General features: G+C 39.0%; 1 protein-coding gene across 6 annotated transcripts in view; it reads left to right on the forward strand.

Moving 5' to 3' along the window:
* The window catches only part of kcnip4a (potassium voltage-gated channel interacting protein 4a), a 189,954-nt gene that overhangs the window by 107,608 nt on the left and 61,970 nt on the right, over positions 1-20,376 (forward strand). Inside the window, exon 1 of one of the 6 annotated variants that reach the window (XM_072439583.1) lies at positions 14,339-14,527. The exons of the other annotated variants lie outside the window; for them this stretch is intronic. Within the exon in view, the coding sequence (XP_072295684.1) occupies positions 14,422-14,527 (106 nt within the window). The 5' untranslated portion in view covers positions 14,339-14,421. Of the gene's footprint in view, positions 1-14,338; positions 14,528-20,376 lie in introns of those variants that run through there. 6 annotated transcript variants of the gene reach the window in all.

Here is a 20,376-nt window from a genome sequence, read left to right on the forward strand (position 1 = left end):
ACATACAGACACAAACATACATACATACAGACAGACACATACATACACACATACATACATACATACATACATACATCAGTGTTTTGTGTGTAAAAGTGAATAAATGAAAGAGAATGTGAGATATTGTTCACAGCGTAGCTCTTCTGCATTACTTGTGTTTACTGTGGGTCACATGTTTGACAGAGCTGGATCGTAGATTGTGGATCGTGAGATGAGGGATCACTCTGTTCCCAAGATTCCTTAGACACGGTTAATGCAAATCACAACTTGTCTTCGGTTGTACGATGGTTCTCAGTTTAATCATTGTCCCTGTCTCGCTGAGACCTACGACCCACCATTTTGAGCCACATTTTCCCGCAGTGAGAAATCTTTTATTGCAGATGCCAAAACCATCTTGTGCATTTATGGTTAGAATGGTGCTCCTGATTCAATTCAATTTGTCTTTGTAATCAATTTATTTTCAGAATCATCACAGCAGTTGTCTCGAAGTGCGACAGTGTAAACAGATTAAACAATGTCCATCCTTAGACGAATGTCCCATCATCCCCTGTCCTTAGACGAATGTCCCATCATCCCCTGTCCTTAGACGAATGTCCCATCATCCCCTGTCCTTAGACGAATGTCCCATCATCCCCTGTCCTTAGACGAATGTCCCATCATCCCCTGTCCTTAGACGAATGTCCCAGCATCCCCTGTCCTTAGACGAATGTCCCAGCATCCTCTGTCCTTAGACGAATGTCCCATCATCCCCTGTCCTTAGACGAATGTCCCATCATCCCCTGTCCTTAGACGAATGTCCCAGCATCCTCTGTCCTTAGACGAATGTCCCATCATCCCCTGTCCTTAGACGAATGTCCCAGCATCCCCTGTCCTTAGACGAATGTCCCAGCATCCCCTGACCTTAGACGAATGTCCCAGCATCCCCTGTCCTTAGACGAATGTCCCAGCATCCCCTGTCCTTAGACGAATGTCCCAACATCCCCTGTCCTTAGACGAATGTCCCAACATCCCCTGTCCTTAGACGAATGTCCCAGCATCCCCTGTCCTTAGACGAATGTCCCAGCATCCCCTGTCCTTAGACGAATGTCCCAACATCCCCTGTCCTTAGACGAATGTCTCATCATCCCCTGTCCTTAGACGAATGTCCCATCATCCCCTGTCCTTAGACAAATGTCTCATCATCCCCTGTCCTTAGACGAATGTCCCAGCATCCCCTATCTTTAGACAAATGTCCCAGCATCCTCTATCCTTAGACAAATGTCCCAGCATCCCCTGTCCTTAGACAAATGTCCCAGCACCAAGCTAAGTTGTGCTAATGTTTCGGCAAATAGTTTGTCCAATGTGGGACATTTGAACAGTATAATGTACACAATGTAAACTCATGCAAAAGAGGAAACACTCTTTTTTCACTTTTACACAATGTTGTTGTTTTTTGTCTGTTCATTTTCCATCTTGTGCAGACAAAAATCTGTTATTATCTAATTGAAGAATTAAACCCATCTTCAAAGAGCACTTTTTCACTAAAAGTAACTGAGTACTACCTACTCCATCTCATGTGTGAGTAGCGACACCTATTGAATACTACACATTATGGACAAACTTAATTATTCTGTGGGTTTCTCATGGTGAGATATTTAGAGCCACAAAATACAATGTCATGAGAGACTTCACCACCTGTATTTTACATTAGCTTTAAGTCTTAACATTACGGCCACAGTAAAAAGTGCAGCGTAGTGTAAATCTGCCACAAACCAACTGTGACATTGTGCCCGCTTCACTGCAGCACTCATCGTTGTGTGAGAATGTGTGGACGAGCTGCGCAGTGTGTGAACGATGTTTTAGTGTTTCTCCTCCATCTCTCCACTGCCCATGGAGCCGTTTCATGGCTTTAAGTACATAATAATGGGAAGTCCTTGAATGCCACTGCAGCTCAGTGGTCATTTGTAAAGGTTACATGGTTTTCTACTCTTTACCTTGTGAATCCTGAGTTTTGAAAGGAAGGTAAGGGCTTGGAAGAAGTCACTTACATTTGGAGGCTTTCCCAGAATGTTAAATTAGTTGAACTTCGCTTTATTGTTGGCTCTATTCGAAAACATTCAGTTGTATCATCTGGACAACGTTTCGACTCTCATCCAAGAGTCATTCTCAATCTGCAAATCGAGTCTAGGAACCCAGGTTTTATATCGTCCTCTGTGTAAGCCCCGCCCACCTGATAAAGGGAGTTTTTTATTTCACTTGAGACTTCTCTTCTTTGTTTTCTAACAGCCCTGTACTGGGTTATCCACATCCTATTGTAAACTGACTTTCGCTCCCTCCTCCCTGAGTACCTGATTACCATCAGCATAATCTGGACGTTTCCCGCTCGAAGGTTTCAAGACACTATTATATACACCTGGAAGGTTGAATCTTCATCAAGGTTTAAAGAAGGATTCACAAAATATAGCCTCTTTAACTCCTTATTCAAACCATATTTTCTCCCTGCTTAGAATCTTCACCTCACTGTCTTTGATAGTGTTTAGTGGCTTTAAGATGAAGGTGCACAGCGCTCTGTGGTCCTGAACTCGAGTGTCTTCTGTGCTGATAAAGCCTTTGTGCAGTGGCTGTTTAGTCTCACCTATGTAACGCTCTTTACAACTTTCTTCACTTCATTGAATAGAATAAACTATATTGCTCTGTTTTTGTGTCAGCATCCTGTCCTTAGGGTGAAGCAGTTTTTGTCTTAATGTGTTGCCTGGTTTAAAATAAACAAGAATTTAGTGTTGCCAAAAACGTATTGTAGTTTTTTCCTACAGCTTCCTGTTTGTTTAGAATTTATTTTAAGATGTAATTGTTTGCTTTATAAATCTTTAAATGGATTGGCCCCACATTAGATCCGGACCTCATCCAGATTTCAGTGTGAAGTCCAGCTCGTGGTGCTTAAAACCAGACTTCAAACCAGGAGGATCCTCTGGTCGGCACTAGGCTCTGGCCCCCCACGGCCCCCACGGCCCCCACGGCCCCCACTGTGGAGTGTTTTAAGTCTCGTCTTCAGAGCCACTTCATGTCTCTGCCTTCTGGCTTCTGGCTCTGTGTGAGTTGTGTGGTCCTCTGTTATCTTTTTTGATTTGTCGTCATTGATTTTATTCATGCCCATTGATTTATTTGATTATGTCTTTTACCCTGTTGTTTTTATTGTTTGTATACATCTTTTTGATGGTTTTAATCATTATGTTTAGTGGGTGATTTTATTTCAGTACATGCAGCACTTTGGAAACAGCTTTGTGTGTAGTATATGCCGGTGCCAAAACTACTTCTAAAAAACACTGTGTAACTCAATAAACTCTTCATCCTTCACTTGAGCAGGAAATGTTGTTCTAGCGCCCTCTGCTGACAGAAATCTTTGCAAGGTTTTGAATATTTTTTTAGTTTATACAGTTTATACAATACAACTCTTTGCATGTGTCATACTGCAATACATCCTGGTGTTTAAGGAGCTGAATCCTGCTTAATATTGGACCTTAGTGTTCCTTTTGGAAACCTGGTGAGTCTGAGGACGCAGTAGACTATTATCTTTATAACATGTGAAGAGAAAATGAATTTAACATTTGTTACAAAATGTAAAGAATATCTACTCTTTGATATGCAAATGCAGAGCGACTTCTCCCAAAATGAGAACATGGCTTCTATACAACTTCAGTCTGGCGTTTTCTTTTGTGTTATCAGCGACATGTAATAGCAGACCTTTTCAAAGTCGCTGTGTCGTTATACTGTATTGGTTTCTCTAAATTAGCATTTAAATTGAAAAGCAAAACCATAGCAGTTGGCTTTTGGAGAGTTGAGTTTCCATCTCGGTTCTGGGCTGCAGCGGCGATGGTTTGTTCTGTGAAATGAGTCAGTCCATTCCCACCGGCCGAGCTGACCAGTGCAAAGAGGGCTCACTTAGACTCAGAATAATGACCCTCTTCAGGTCCAGAGATGTGATATGATGCCAGAGCGGTGGGAAGGTGCAGTTATTAGAGCACAGGGAAAACATACTACACATAGCTATGATGCATTGCTAACAGTACAAGAAAGTAATCTGCAGTGAAAATGTTTGCAATTTACTCTTGCAGCTGACTTTTGTATACATTTGAGAGTTCAAGACTATTTTAGCCATTTATAGCCAATCATTTCATCCATTTTTATCCCTAATATCAGTTACAGCTCTCACAGTTTTGGTGTTTTCCACTAGATGGCAGCAAGTTCACATATGTCAGGGTTAGAGAGCTGTGATCAGATCGAGCTCCAGAAAATATTACAAAAATCAGTCTTATTGAATACAATTTTCTGTCTCAAATACACTGATAGTCACTTGTCACATTTTTGTTGGGAATATTTTAATTATGTTACTGTATCTGAAATAAAAGAGCAAAATTATGACATGAGTTTATGAAGAATAAGGAGTTTTTCAACCACTGCTTGCATGTTGACGGAAGGTTTTGGTATTACGCTGCTGAGAACAAAGTCCACAATTCATGCAAAGTATTGAGTCCAAAAAACAATAACTGCTTACAAAATTAATTGAATAAAATCCGTATTGTTCTGGTTAGTTGTTCTGTCGCCTGTCACTTGTGTCCGAGACCCATCAGCAATGGTGGAATAAGTACTCACTTTTGTTAAGTAAAAGTACAGTTACAAGAGCAAAAAAAATTAAATGAATAATAATAATACTTAAGGATTGAAGAACCCGTTTAAAAAGTATTTCACACAGATTTTGAGAACTGTAAAAGCATTTGATGTCGTGATATTGAAGAATGTTTCTGATCTTTGGTCCAAAATGGCTCTTTGACAAAAACAAATAATTGACCTATAAATGTACTAAAAATAACCTTTTAACCCATTTAGAAGGTACTTTGTAATTTTGAGACTGTGGTGAAGTAGAAAGTGCACTACTTTAAAATTGTACATGACTACTCTGCTACTTTTGTACTTCAAAAACTATCAAAAACACATACAGTGCCTGTTTATTTCACCTGAACAGTTGTTAGTGTTTGAAAATAAATCTCATAACGTTAGTGTTTGCTGAAACCCAATAGTGAGTCACTATTAATTCTACTTGTATTAAAGAAATGCTGGAACATGAGCATCAAAGATAAGTCGAAAAACATGAAAACTTAATGTGAGCGTCGTCGCCTCTACCTCTCCTTGTCTCCATGGCGATAGATAAGCCATACTGGGGAACATCTAAGGAAAATCAGTAACATCTCCAAGCAGGTGGCGGACACTCCACTAGAAAAGAAACACAGTGCGTCTTCTTTAAACAAGCAAAAAACTGTCATCCAATCTGTCATGACGGATTATATTGATGGTTTTAATGTGTTAAAATTCAAGTTCTTTGCTTCAGGGCGTTCATTAAAACACTCTAGTTCACCATTTTTGCCCTGGAGCGCCTTCACGCCGGGGCGACGATGGAGATGAAGAGCTGCTGGCGATGAAGCCGACCCAAGTGTTTCTACACAGTATCATTAGTGGCAAGTTAGTAAGTGAAACTGACAGCAGACTGACCAGTGGAGTTGTTGCACTAATGTGTGAACAACAAGAATCAGTCACACATTTTGTACTTGTTGACGGCACAGATGAAGACGGTTGACACGGCAACAGACTCACAATGAATCTTTATTATGCACGAATCACTCTTAATAGATAACTTTTTTTTAATGTAAGACCCAGTAAGAACGTGTGCTGCCTTATTTGGGCATGTTTAGTTTCATTCTTGTGACATATGTGTTTTAGGACATTTGTTTAGAGCATTATTTAAGGCTGAAAAAGTAGTGCAACCTTTTTTTACATTTCCCAAATTGTTATAGTCGTTCCACTTGACTTCAGAAGTGGGCCTCAAAACTCCTGCCATGGACACAATACATGGATACATTTGGAGCACACTTTGGGCAGCAGTATAGGAAGCAATTACGATAAAATGTCACAAACTACAGAGACAATCATTGACTGGACCCAAATTACAATTTACATTTAAATACATATATTTTTGAATTAATTAGAAAAAAATCGATTTGACATTTTTTATGCACTTAAGACTAAATGTTTTTATACTGAACAAGATATTTGCCTTAACTTTATTTTATTACATTGTATTGGATGTTTTTTGGATGTTTTTGTAAGTTTTTTGTATTTTTTTTGTATTTTTTAGTATTTTTTTAGTATTTTTTAGTATTTTTTTAGTATTTTGTTTTCACTCTGCGTTGTGTTCCATTATTTGTGTTTAATATCAATATAGAATCATTGCACTGCGGACAGCTCTGGACACAACACTATTGAACAAAAGCAGATAGCAAAAAGCAGTTTTAACAAAGAATTTGGAAACGTTATTATGAATAACATTGGAGGTCAGCTTGAACTGTTAAAAGATCAATAGTTTCCAATCTTGGGCAGAAGTCGTTTTTTTAGCCGTTCTTATTTTCCCCAGAGGCCAGTGTGACTCATGGTTCCATCAGGAGGAAGTAGTGTGTCCACATTCTGAGTCTAATCAAGCTCTTAGTTTCTCATCATATTGACTGATCTCCCTGTTCAGTTTTATTTGAACATGTCTTATTAAAAACATATATAATGCTTTAAATAATAAGGTTCATGAGCACAACAGGCTGTAGATCTAAAAAAACAATCAGGAACAATTTGAATCGATGAGAGCAGTCTGGGTCAGTCGACAACACAGTTTGGAGCTGCAAAAAATATCCCCAGAATGTCTCTCTTTCAATAATGATAATATAGCCACAACTGCTATATTTTTGTTTTTGTGAAAATAAGAATACAATAGGCTTTACCAATGATTGTTTTGCAGAATTAACAATCCAGCACTGAACCAGGTTTAAACAAGGACTAGATTATTTCCAACAAGAATTAACCCAGAATTAAAGTAAACCAGTACTAAACAAGAACGCAGAATTAAACCAGGTCGAAACCAGGACAAAACTAAGATTAAACCAGGGCTAAACTAAGATTAAACCAGGGCTAAACTAAGATTAAACCAGGGCTAAACTAAGATTAAACCAGGTTTTAACTAAGGTTAAACCAGGTCTTAACTAAGATTAAACCTAGGCTAAACTAAAATTAAACCAGGACAAAACTAAGATTAAACCAGGGCTAAACTAAGATTAAACCAGGGCTAAACTAAGATTAAACCAGGACAAAACTAAGATTAAACCAGGGCTAAACTAAGATTAAACCAGGGCTAAACTAAAATTAAACCAGGACAAAACTAAGATGAAACCAGGGCTAAACTAAGATTAAACCAGGTCTTAACTAATATTAAACCAGGACTAAACTAAGATTAAACCAGGGCTAAACTAAGATTAAACCAGGGCTAAACTATAAAGAACACGGAATTTAAGTGGAACTACTAAATCAGGACTAAGCGCAATTAAAGAAGCATTAAACCAGGATTAGTGATGTCACCATATGACATTTATTGTTACGAATATTGTGAGAAAAAACATCACGATTTAACGATTATTCATGTTTATTGAGACTAAAAAACAGGAAAATCTTTAATTTTCTTTCATCCCCGTGGTCTAGATTTTCTTACTGTTCCTCAAGTTTGTGATCGGCAAAATAAAGTTAAACTTGACAAAAACATCCAAATAAAATACAGTCATTTCCATATAGGTCTATTTTTTGGGCTAAATATTGAACAAATACATGTTATTCTTTCACTATTATTGTATTTAGTGTCTTACGACGATATTGTGACCTGAATAATCATAACATCCACAGCCAGGATCAAACCGGAACAGGCTTTCTTACAGTAGCGGTGACAGTAGAAGTACTTGACGTTCTCGATGTACAGTACCGCATCCCGCTTAAACCAGCCGCCAATTACCTTCATCACCAGCCCCGCTCTGATTGATACGGCAAACTGTGTGCTGATGACACGCGCCACGTCTGATTATATTCATTAGCAGTAGCCCGGGCCTGATTACTCCCTGTGCAAAGTTTGGAGGTGATTGGAGTGCACGTGTCGAGGAGGACGATGGGAGGTTTCCCAGAAGGTCATGGTCTCATATTACACTGATTTATAGGAGGAAAACCGCGCCGTGAAGTTTCAAGCCGTCACTTTAAACGGTGCTTGACTCGGTGCGTTTTATTTCGCCCGAAGTTGGAGGAAATTGTGGAAATGGAGTTGATCAAATATAACTGGAACATAAACTTTCAATGTACCGTATTTTCCGGACTATAAGTCGCACCTTTTTTCATAGTTTTGGCCGGGGTGCGACTTATACTTGTATTCATATTTATATACTTATACTCCGGAGCGACTTATATGTGATATTATTTGTTATTTTTACACTTGCAACCGCTTTTCATACTCCACTGCAACTTATATATGTTTTTTCTTCTCTATTATGCATTTTTTGGCTGGTGCGGCTTATACTCCGGTGCAACTTATAGTCCGGAAAATACGGTAATCTTTAGAACAAGGATAAAAAGTAGCATTTGAGTACTTTTGTGGTCAATTTTACTGTTTATTCCAAATTCTTGTGATTTGTGTGCAATACTTGAGCCTCTGTGATATAATTTACATCATATTTTAACATTTGCGATGAATTCACAGCATATTATCGTGGCCCAAGTGGCACTTTTTGTAAGAAATGACTCGTTGTGGTGCTCCTCACATGTTACGATTGGCACTTGCAATGAACTTTACTGCAGCCAATCAGAACAGCCTAAAAGTACTAGCCCCTGCAGTGACTCCTTTTATATTTTACCTTATATTATATTATTATACATATCATTTAATACCAGCCTTTCCCTTCTTAATCCATCCCCAAGCAGGCTCCACCATCAAAAACTAAACGAACAGAACCAATTTGTGAAAAGGTTATTGTACCACTTCTTTGTATTTTGTATTTGTCTGCTACAAATCCAGAATAAATGGTTCACATGATCCTGTGTCCGCGGCGCTATATTTAGACTCTCCACAAACAAATAAAAGTAACTGATAGCGTGCTGAATGAGCTCATGGCGAGTGTCTGTGTGAAGATTCTGAGACGGTCGGCTTTATCTCAAAGGCAACTTTTAATTAGAAAAGCCATTGTCACTTTGGCTTGATAAGCAACGGCAGCGCAGAGGGCGAGTGGGACTGTGATGCTTAAATGCCTTTTGAAATAATATCTTTGTTGTTTCTTTACTTCAAATGAGTGCTCATGATTTATTACATACAGAGGTCACAATAAGAAGGCTGTTTTACTTGATTACTTAGTTCTTAAACCACTGTTCCACATCAAAGGTTCAATAAACATGAACATTTATTGACTACAACTGAAACCTTTTTCTACAACATTTATTGATTTAATTATTTAAGTTAAAGGTGCGCTCGATGTACAGTCGACTGTGAGGATTGTCAATTCGGGTCAGCAGATCATGTATTGGAGCAGTTTGAGGGGAGTAACAGCCCTCAGGACAAAACTGCATTCATTCAGGATTGTATTGTTTTGCTTGGAATGTTCTACAGTATTAGTATAACATTTACATGAGGCTGAGCACAATAATAGGTCTGTTTGCCGTAACCCGACCGACCCGGTATGAAACTAGCCGACTGGAAAAAAAAATCAGCATTTTGTTGAAAAAATGTCAAATTCTTTTATTTTTCAATTCGGTCTTTCCTAAACCGCCGTGTTGAATATTTTTATCACGCTGTTAAACCTATCTTTCGTCCCAAAGGACTAAAAACGCATTGCGCATCACATTTGCGTCTTCAAATTCAGTCCTCCACATGTCTCTGTAATTAAACAGAACACACTTTAGGGTCATTAAATTGCCTTATACAAGTTGGTTTGCCTCTGTCGGCGCCACTTAAGTGTCCGTAGAACATGTCACGCTCTATCAGGGTGTGAAATTTGACTTACGCAATGCATTCTGGGATTGAAACACACCCAGCAGCGTCATCACAACAAACATGGCGGCGCCCGTGTTCCCCGCATGTTCCCCCCGCTCGCCTTCGCTACCAAAATAAAGGATAGCAGCGTACAAAAGGATTGAAATATCCTAAAATCGTGAGATTTAGTCTCCTGATCGGGTTGATAGAGACGATTTCCGTCATTGACTGTTGAAGCCTGACCCCTGGACTGTTGAAGCCTGACCCCTGGACTGTTGAAGCCTGACCCCTGGACTGTTGAAGCCTGACCCCTGGACTGTTGAAGCCTGACCCCTGGTGGTCACTCCGAGTCAAAAAATTGAAAAATTTTGATCTTTTTTTTGCCTTCAAAGTAAAAAAAATAAGAATTTGCCTACCGTCCGACCCACTTGAAAAATGTTGGCTCGGGTTACAGCAAACAGACAATTTATTTGGGGTAGCCTTATTGTAATTATATTGCTGGTGTTTTCATTACTTGAAATACCACGGTGAGTTAGAATCTGGCTCTGACAATTTCCCCAGTCTCATCCCCATTTCATGCTGCACTGTCCTGCCTAATAAAGCTCACGAGCCAAAAACTTGAAAGAAACATGAATTTTTAAAAATATTTTTCTGGCCCAAAGGCTTCATGAGACAGGGCAGTCATAGCGTGGAAGGGGGAGGGAAGTGCTTTGCTGGTGGTGCAGTGGTTAAGAGCTTTGCACATGTGTGGTTGCTGCCACCGCTGCGTCAACTGTCTACACCCCCCCCCTCTCACCCTTTCACGCTACAACTTAAATAAAGCCTTTGTGACGAAAAAATGACTTTAAAAAAAAAGGGTGAGAGAGAGAGGAGAGACACACACAGTTGGGGGATTTGTCAGCGATAAGGGTTGGGAGTTTGAAGGACAAGAATTCATTCATATTGGTTTCTTCAGCTATAGTAAATAGCTGTCTGTAAAAAAAAGGTTAAAAAAAGGTTAAAAAAAATTGGTTGCCATGGTCCCCCGCAGAAAAAATAGATACAAAATAATAATAATAAAAAATATAGCCGCAAGCGGCAATGATCGGCCCTCGCCACGCCGCCGCCACGCCGCAAGAGGAGGGGGCGCTAACGCGCCCCAATTGTCCTTTTATTACGCCTACTGCTGAATCTGTGAAGCTGTCACATCTTCTCACTTTGTTTTACCATCAAAAAGCAATTTTATTTTGAATTCTTGGCAAAATGTGCGGCTTTGCCGCACAGACACCGTGACTCTTTGAATAAAAATGTGGATAACTTTTGATGGTCCACCCCTGAAGATGAGCCTCACCAAATTTCAGGTTAATAGGGCTAATGCCCTGGGAGGAGTTTGTGAAAGTCTAAAGTGTAAACATGTTCTGGCGATTTCCCCATTGGAATAACAAGGGAGGTTTTGGTCATTGCTACGGCAACGCCATAACAATTATGACATGGGTCTCATTGACTTTTTTGATGGGGAGGCCAAAATTGAGTTGTGTGTCAAATTTCATAAAATTTCGCAAAACTAAACATTTAACCTCCATATAAAATCTGTAGGGGGCGCTGTGGCTCCAAATTAATTTATTTCACTTCAAGTAGGTTTAGGGCAAAGAGTTTAACAACTGATTCTAATTTGACGCAATTCGGACTTTATCTGCGCAAACGGCAGAAATTCTAAATATGGGAGATTTCTGAAATTCTAGCTACAGTTTGCGGCTTCGCCGCACAGAGACCGTGAAAGGTATCAATGTAATTTGGATAACTTTTGATGTCCCACTCCTCAGTAGCATTTTCACCAAATTTCAGCTTTTTAGGGCCAACGCCCTGGGAGGAGTTCGTAAAAGTACGACGTTTGGAAAAACTCCGAAGTCATGTTTAGCCATTTTTGAAGCAATATGGCCGACATTTGGTTGGGCGGACGGCGTTGCCGTAATAATATTTTTTACTTCTCTTGTCACCATCTACCTCTGCGCCAAATTTCATGATTCTACGATCAGATTTTTTTTGGGTCATTTCCCATCTCTCAATGCATTTTTGGTACATTTGGGGGCGCTGACGCGCCAATTTTTTTTATTTTAGAAAAGGGAAATAGCCAGAATGTAGAGAGGCACGATTTTTAGAGGTGTGCAAATTTTTGTGACTTTTCGTCAATGTTCACTGGGTGAAAAATAGGGGGGTTGGTCCCGAGAAGAAGAAAGAAAGAATAATATTCCGATGCGAAAACAATGTTTCCCATTTTTCAAATATCATAAACTATACATTTTCGGAAAACGCTCGCGCTTTCCTACCTCATGGTGTGGGTCCCTGGTCACTGACGGGTACTTTCGTTAATTTTGAGTGGGCTCCGCCCACTTTGTGTTTTTGGCCCTCTATACAGTAATAATGTTCAATTTTTGCATTACATGCTTATATGCACGGAACATGCAAGAGATGGGGAACGTATTCGTGAGGTACTTAGCGCAAATGAGTGCTTTATATGGGGATGACGACCGCTTCGCGGTCGTCATCCCAATGTAAGGTGCTCGTTTAGTGCGCACTTTTGCACGGGCTTCGCCCGTTTACAACGGTAATGTTCCATTTTCCTACTACTAATTAGTATGCACGGGGCGTGCATGAGTGAAGGAGTGCGTTAGTGAGTGTTTGGAAGTGGGCGAGCGCTTCGCGCTCGATTTCGTGCGCACTACGTGCGCACTTTCGCAGCCGTGCTTCGCACGGCCTTACGAGATTAATAGGCCTCTCGCCAGCTTGTGGCGCTCGGGCCTAATAATCTACTAAACTAGCTCAAATAAACCAGCTTTTCGTCTCAGTCTTTACATTTTCATTGAAGTGGATCTGTACATAGAAGGAAGCTGTTTTTCCTCCATCAGATCTCAGGTGTGTCCTCTCTCCTCCACCTCCCCCCCTCCTCCACCTCCCCCTCTCATTCTTGTGGTCGCCTCGTCTTTCAGTGACCTCTCGCTTGTCATCTCTCTCTTAAGACGTCCTGCTTTATTTGGAGTCCAGGTGACGGAGGGGTCATTTCTGCCCCTGACATCTTACACTCATCAGTCTGCCCACACCTCCATTTGTTCCAACCACGCTCAATCAGCTCCATTATTGGTTTGAATTGCAAGGAGTCGTTCAATTACGATAAAATGACATGTTGTTATATTATGAACATATGAAATCCATAGTGATTGGTGATGTATTTGATCAAAGACTTTAATAAAATTGTGCTATTTTGTCCTTTAGACGGACAAACAGGTTCATGGGACTAAATCCTTTGTAGGATTTTTAGTCTAACCTAAACCTTAACCTAAAATAAATGATAATAAACTCCATTTGATACTAAAATGGAGGTTTGAGTTGGGTCTTACCATTAATTTAAAGGTCATATTTGAGATGGAATCCATTTGAAACACTTTAGAACGCTACACAATTGTTATCTCAGTAGGAATTACCACAGTAAATACCTCGGAATTATTGTATAAGTACTAGATATATCAAGATTATTAGTTTAATCCATAATATGATTCTTCAGGTCGCAATATAATCATAAGAACTCAAAAAAGAAAAAGAATCATGAGACTCATATGCAGTAATAAAGAGTAATTTCAGTTCAAATACCCCAAAAGAGTCAAACTACATGTAAAGTACTTATTTATCGTTGATATGACAGTATAATCACTTTTATTCAGAAAGATTTATTTCATTAACTTGTGAAAAACTGCATATTACGCATTTGTTCATAGTGTCAACAATTCTGAATAACCTAAAATTGTGATGTTTCTTCTCACAATAATCGAAACACTGAAATTAGATATCATGAGTAAGCTGGAAATGACCACTTGAAGGATGCACCGGTTTGTAAATTTGGTATAGATTTAGTTGAGTCTAAAATCTATTGCCAGATAATGCACGATATCGACCAACCACCAGGGGGCGCCCAAAGCTTCTTTTACTAAATAAAAATCAAAGCAAATTAACAAATACAACAAATACAGCATTAATGAGAAGACGTCAAAGATAATGTCTTTCATTGGACCACATCTTGTTTACAAAGAACAAAATACAAAATACAAAATAAATCTGATTAGGAATTACCACGTGAAGCACACAGAAAGTACCAGTTTGTATTTTTGGTACACATTTCATTCACTAATTGCACACATGTCTAAAAGCATTTTGTACTATTGCGAGATAGAGCCCAATGTCCCAACAACCACAAGGGGGCACTCAAACCTCACATTTCCCAGTTCATTTGAAGAAACACAAGCATTAAAAAGAAGAAAGTGAATCAAAAATGACAGTCCGTTTTTGTCTGTGTTGCCAAACCTCCGCCCTTTCACTCATCCGGATCAGAGGTTTGCCTTTCCCCCGGTGTCTCCCGCGGACCCTCCTCCTCCCCCGCTCGCCCACTCCCCTCACTCCCCTCACTCCCCTCACTCCCCTCTCCCCGCTCCTTCCTCTCCGGCTGATCAGAGCGAGCCACGCGAGGCGGTTAAGTGGAGTTAAATGTTCTGCGGTCTGAGCGGTGCGTCGGGGCCATGGCTGAAGGCTGAGCCTCGGGAGGAACCATGGACATGAACCTGGAGGGGCTGGAGATGATCGCCGTGCTCGCCGTCGTGGTCCTCTTCGTCAAGGCGTTGGAGCAGTTCGGTTTGTTAGAAGCCAGCTATTATGGTAAGGCGACCACTTGTTGGCGTCGAGGGAACTTTACGCGTCGAGCTGTGCAGTTATTCAGAAGCAGATGTAATGTTTGTGCATGTTTAGCTTTATCACTTTATTACTTTATTACTTAATTACTTAAGTCGTCTCTTCTTGTCTTTGCTGCTCTTTTGATGATGCAGATGATGCAAACCCCAACTGGTTAATACACATTGTCATATTTCAATTTCATAAAGTGACTGCAAAACTGACAGAATAGTTATTTTAATTTATATTATATATTTATGTTTTGTATTGCCTTGATTTTATTGTGAAGCACTTTGGTCTCTTTAATTGTTGTAAAGTGCTCTATAAATAAAGGTTGATTGATTGATTGATTGAATGATTGATATTCAAAGCAAAGACTCATTTTTATACATTTATTTTCAACAATTATTTATTATTTATTACTGGGTTGAGACTAAATTATTGATATTTTTTCGCGTTGGAACAATTACATTTCTTACATTGCACCATTACATCATTATTTTTGCACCACAACAGTATATGATGTGTTTTATTACAATATAGCCAACAGTGCATCAAAAAGTGAATAATATAAACGACAAAGTAGCTTAACAGTTTAGACAACTCATCCCAAATATCGAATTATTGCCTTGACATTACGACACAGCTTCATCGTTAATACAACCTTTATTAAATCCCAAATTGCATTACATTAAATAAGAAGGTGTGAGTCATCTGTGCTTATTGGCAGATGAATGGGACGAATACTACAGTCACATCTGGACTTTATGGAAGCTGTCAAAAGTTTCAACGCAAATAAACTTACATTAGATATTAAAAGCTCGTGCTCAAATGTATGGGAAATTGTCATATCATTTTTCTTATTCAGCCTTTTCTCAGTTCTTTGATGTAAAAATAGCATCCGTGCTCACTTGAGACTTCGTTCACACGTTTCTTCCGTAGTGTGAAACTAATATTGAGGAGTTGGTCTTTGGCACCAAACCCACCTGTTATTTATATTCCCTTCTTACTACAGGCGCTCAAGCTGTTTGCCTTATTGTGTATCGAAGTGTGAAAAAAACAAATATATCCCTGTGGAAATGACTAAAAAGCAACGCTGTTACTCCACCTTCTTCGCCACTCGGGCCACGATAACATGCTATGAAGTCATCGCAAATGTTAAAATATTATGTAAACTAGATATTATGCAATGAATGAAGCCATTGCGAGTGTCTGTGTTCTTGCGTAAAAGTACAACATGTGTGTAAGAGTACTACATGTGTGTAAGTAGTACTGGTGGTTCTACTTAAGATAAAAAGTCAGATTTAATTGACAACAAATTACATTAAAGCTAAAGAATTAAGTCAAATAATAATAAGTCGAATAATAATTCTAATGCCCCATTCATTTCAATGGGGAAAAAGTATGCAGACACTCAATTATATCACAGAGGCTAAAGTATTGCACAAAAATCACAAGAATTTGGAATAGACAGTAAAATTGACCACAAAAGTACTCAAATGCTACTTTTTATCCTTGTTCTAAAAAATACCGTATTCTCCATTAGCCTCCACTTTGCAGCATCTCGTCCAATTGTCGCTATAATTTGCTTTTAACGTTCCGACTGGGTTCAAAACTGATGTTTGCCACTTGAGCATTTTTCAAACTTAAATGAACCGCATTAACATAGAAGTCTATTAAGATGACAGCGCTGATTAAGTGTCGTGATGTGGTAATTAAGAATGCCGTTAATTAGCGATTATTCAGTGAAACGTTGGCGATGGAGTAAGCGAGATTGATCACATGGAGAGGACTAATGTTGATGTTTATTATGACAAAAGAATCACACAAAACACAGTGCTTACATTGATTATAATGGAGAGAATGAGGAGAATTAGGAGGGGCATCCGGCATAAAACGTCAAAGTTAACCACACACGTGAAAGTGGAGCGAGCGGCATTTTTCTGGTGAAAGTGGTGTTAAAGGCACCGGGCGATTAGCGGCCATTTTTCAGATGTAACAGTTGCTTTTATTTGTAGCTGGAACAACTTGATTGCTCGTACGGTTTGAGATGCTTGAAAACAAGAAGTGCTGCTCGCTGCTCCCACTTGACGGCGTCGGTTAAAAATAGATTTTGCGACACAGCCGGACGCAAATGGCTCTCTTTTTGATTGTGTGTGCGCGTTTGTGTGCGTGTGTGTGTGTGCGCGTTTGTGTGCGTGTGTGTGTGCGTTTGTGTGTGTGTGCGTTTGTGTGTGTGTGTGTGTGCGTGCGTGCGTGTGCGTGTGTGCGTGCGTGTGCGTGTGTGTGTGCGTGTGCGTGTGTGCGTGTGTGTGCGTGTGTGTGTGTTTGGTGTTGTGACATGAGGAGACTGTTGTGAGCCTCTAGTTCAGCAAGATATGACCGTCTGCGACAAGTTTGATAAGGCTCTTTGAGTGGATGATTTTACCACAGGAGGAGGCTAATCCTTGGTTTAAAATTAAAAAAAAATAGTAAAAAGAGTTATAGCTGTGACGGGAAGTGTTGTGGAATATTTGCAAACAATTACCAAAAAAAAAGGACGAAGCAGAACAGTTTGTCTTTCTCAAAAGGTGGATCTTTATTCACTTTATTCACACACACAGTAAATAACCACTGTCCCTAACAAAGGAATCTGTCCCTAACCCTCTATCCCTTTTATAGGAGGTGACAAACATTTGACACGTATGGACATAATCACAACAAATCAGCTCCAAAAGAGATAAACCAGACCCTCGCGCCTGTGACGGTTCCAGCTCTCTCTTCGGAGGTCAATCGGAGATGTTTTCCACACATAATCAGGTCCTGGCGCATTAATTGGCCTGATCCTGGCTGATTAAGAGGCGCCGGACAGTATAATCAGGAAACAACATTCTTATATCATCTGCACACAGGAAAACAACACAGATATTAATTTCGTGACATGTCATGACCTAAAACAACATCGGAATGACATGACCTGAGCCATTTTCTCCATTACAGAAGACGATTTGATGCTTTAAAAGTGGTGGAGTTAACTAAGAGATTTCACAACAGCAAACTGTAATGTTACACCGTACGGCTTTAAACGTACAGCTGTGTCCGTCAGATCTTTAAAGAGCTGGAGGAATTCATTGTAGGAATTAATCTTTTTCGAGGTATTTGTACCAGACAAACAAGAGGTCGGTTATTTCCCACGTGAACGTTGCGAGTTCCGACCTCAAAGCGACTCGTGTGTGGTCAATACGGCTAATGCTAATGCTAAACTGAAGGCGAAGCTAATGTACATTGAACGAGCGTCTCAAACATGCTAATTTATGTTGACGTGAATAACACACAATTTAAATAAATAAAGAATGACTAAATTAATTAAATTATGACTTACTTTTTCATCGTTTATGTGATGTTAACCAGCGCCCACTTCACAAGTAGGTAAAGTACCAGTTTGAGCAGTGTTCCAGGGCATTTTTCTTTTCAAGTTACGCACCAATTATCCATAGATTTCAGAGTGGTGAGTAATGAGGACCGTTGCCATAGCGTTTACCCATTCAAAACCAAAATAATGTACTTTTCGAACAGACAAACTTCTTGTTTCTTCTGCTGTTTTAAACTTGTCACATTTGGACCTGCCACGTCCCACTTAACAGTCCCATGCAGTGGAGTTTATGAAAAAAGAATGTTAATGTTATGTTCGTGTACTCTGAACTCCAAATATTTGTACTTCAAACGTGTGTGTTGCAAAAGTTACAATTTAAAGCCTGAAAAGACGCCTCAGTTTAATTTTTTTCTTAAGAATTTGCCTACATCTATTCACTTTGGTTGTATTTGACATGTATAGACGGATAAATCTGTTTTACCGTATGTTAAACTGTACCGTTAACGTACACATCACAAAGTTCTATATAAATATGTATGTGAAACTGGCTCCAAAACTGAGATCTGCATCCGAGCGAGTCGAGGAATCACCCATCGAACATGCACTTTTAAGAGGATCTGCACCTGAAATGAGGATGAGAAGCTCTTGACTCTTGCGTCTCTGTGACATGTATTACAGCGCTGTGCCAGCAGAGGGCGGCAGAGCACAGTCCCAGAAACGCTCAGATACTCATGATTATCAATATGAGAGAATCATAATTAAGCCACGATTATCCAGACATGCTAATCATTGTGTTACGCAAGACAGACAATCATTAAACTGCTGAGTTCAATGTTCTCACTGTAATCTCTATACTATGTTTTTCTACTTACATTTTAAGCTTTTGGTATTGCCATGCTGTTAAAAAATATGTTTAACCATACATAATATATATAAAGCAAAGTTTGTCATTGAGTGCATAAGATGTCTGATCATAACACAACAGCTGAAGTGAGGAAAACGGGGATTAAACTGCCAAACAGCTGTTCATTAGACATCTGGCAATTACAATTGGCAGCTTATTAGTTTTCATGCAATATCAGGGGCACCACTAAATGAAACACTCTTTTTTTCAAGTGGAAGTTTTCGTCTTATTACTTTCCCCGTCATCAATCACAGTGATTTTAATGGAGCGATATTCTACTTCCTGAAGTTTTATTTATTCATGTGGTCTCTAATATATAGGAAAAAACAGGCACATTTCTATTGGGCTGAGATGTTTATCGAGCACAAAAATTAGGAAGTCATTTGTAACAAGAAATCGAGCCGTTAAATAAATATCCAGGTACAAATGGCAACAGATCTGTGTCAAATTCAAATGTTTATGTCGTTTTTTGTAGCATTTATGATTTGTTGATTTCTTAAGAGTGCACTGATTATTTTTGTGTTTTAATTTCATGGATAAAAAAATGCAAGTTTGAAGTTAGTTTTCAAAATACTTCAAGTCCAGTACATGAATCAAGAGCTGGGATTCATAAGTACCGATTCTGATCCTGAATATTTGATTACGGATTTCTGGAGCTGATCAGATTTACCATGTTGGAGGACACATTTATTTTATTGTAATTTCAGCTCAATACGTCCTCATTTTAAAGCGTTAGTTCAGAGTTGTGGCTGAAAGTTTTGAGCCGTTACCATTAGATCAGTGTTTGTCAACCTTTTTGGAGTTGCAACACTTTTTTTTTGGTGATGAATTGACCCTGATCTCTTTCTTTGTTGGTTTTTGTGTGATATTTCTTTGTTTTTTGCGTTTTGAAAATCTTTTTTTTATTTTAATTTTTTCATTGAAAGAATAAACACAGACCAATCAAAACTTGTGTGTAGTAAATAAAGATACAGTCCAGTAATATTGTCAAAAAAGAAAAACAAAAGAGAAAGAAGAAGAGAAAAATGTATTTAAAATGTTTTTTTTGATTTATTCTTTCCTTTCTGTTGATTTAGTTGATTTTTGTATCGATCGATATAGAAATATGAATATCGATTTGAAACGCTTTAGAACACTACACAATGGTTATCTCTGTAGGAATTACCAGAGTAAATACCTAGGATTTATTGTATAATTACTAATATGTCATTAGTTTAATCATAATATTAATCTTCAGGTCGCAATATAATCATAATATTAGCAAAGCAAAATAGACAAATTGACCCAAATCAAACCATTTTGTTAAAAAAAAGTGCTTTATAATGTAGAGAATAACGTCCATGCCACTTCCTGGTTCTGTTGTTTTGCATTTTGTACAGGAGGATGTTCAGAACACTCCAAAATGATCAAAGATTCAATTAAATACACGTGCGAATCCGCTAACATTTGACATTGCGTCCAAGTGACACAAATCAAGACATTTCATTTTTTCTTCATTCTTATTTAAACGTGTGTCACAATCGCACCACAATGAAGCTCCAGTGTTAGATGTGAAAGTGTTCATCAAAATAGAATCCGTCC

Source organism: Eucyclogobius newberryi, unplaced genomic scaffold (assembly GCF_026437365.1).
Source record: "Eucyclogobius newberryi isolate DKJ021-1_F unplaced genomic scaffold, fEucNew1.0.hap1 SCAF_97, whole genome shotgun sequence".
Lineage (NCBI taxonomy): Eukaryota > Metazoa > Chordata > Actinopteri > Gobiiformes > Gobiidae > Eucyclogobius > Eucyclogobius newberryi.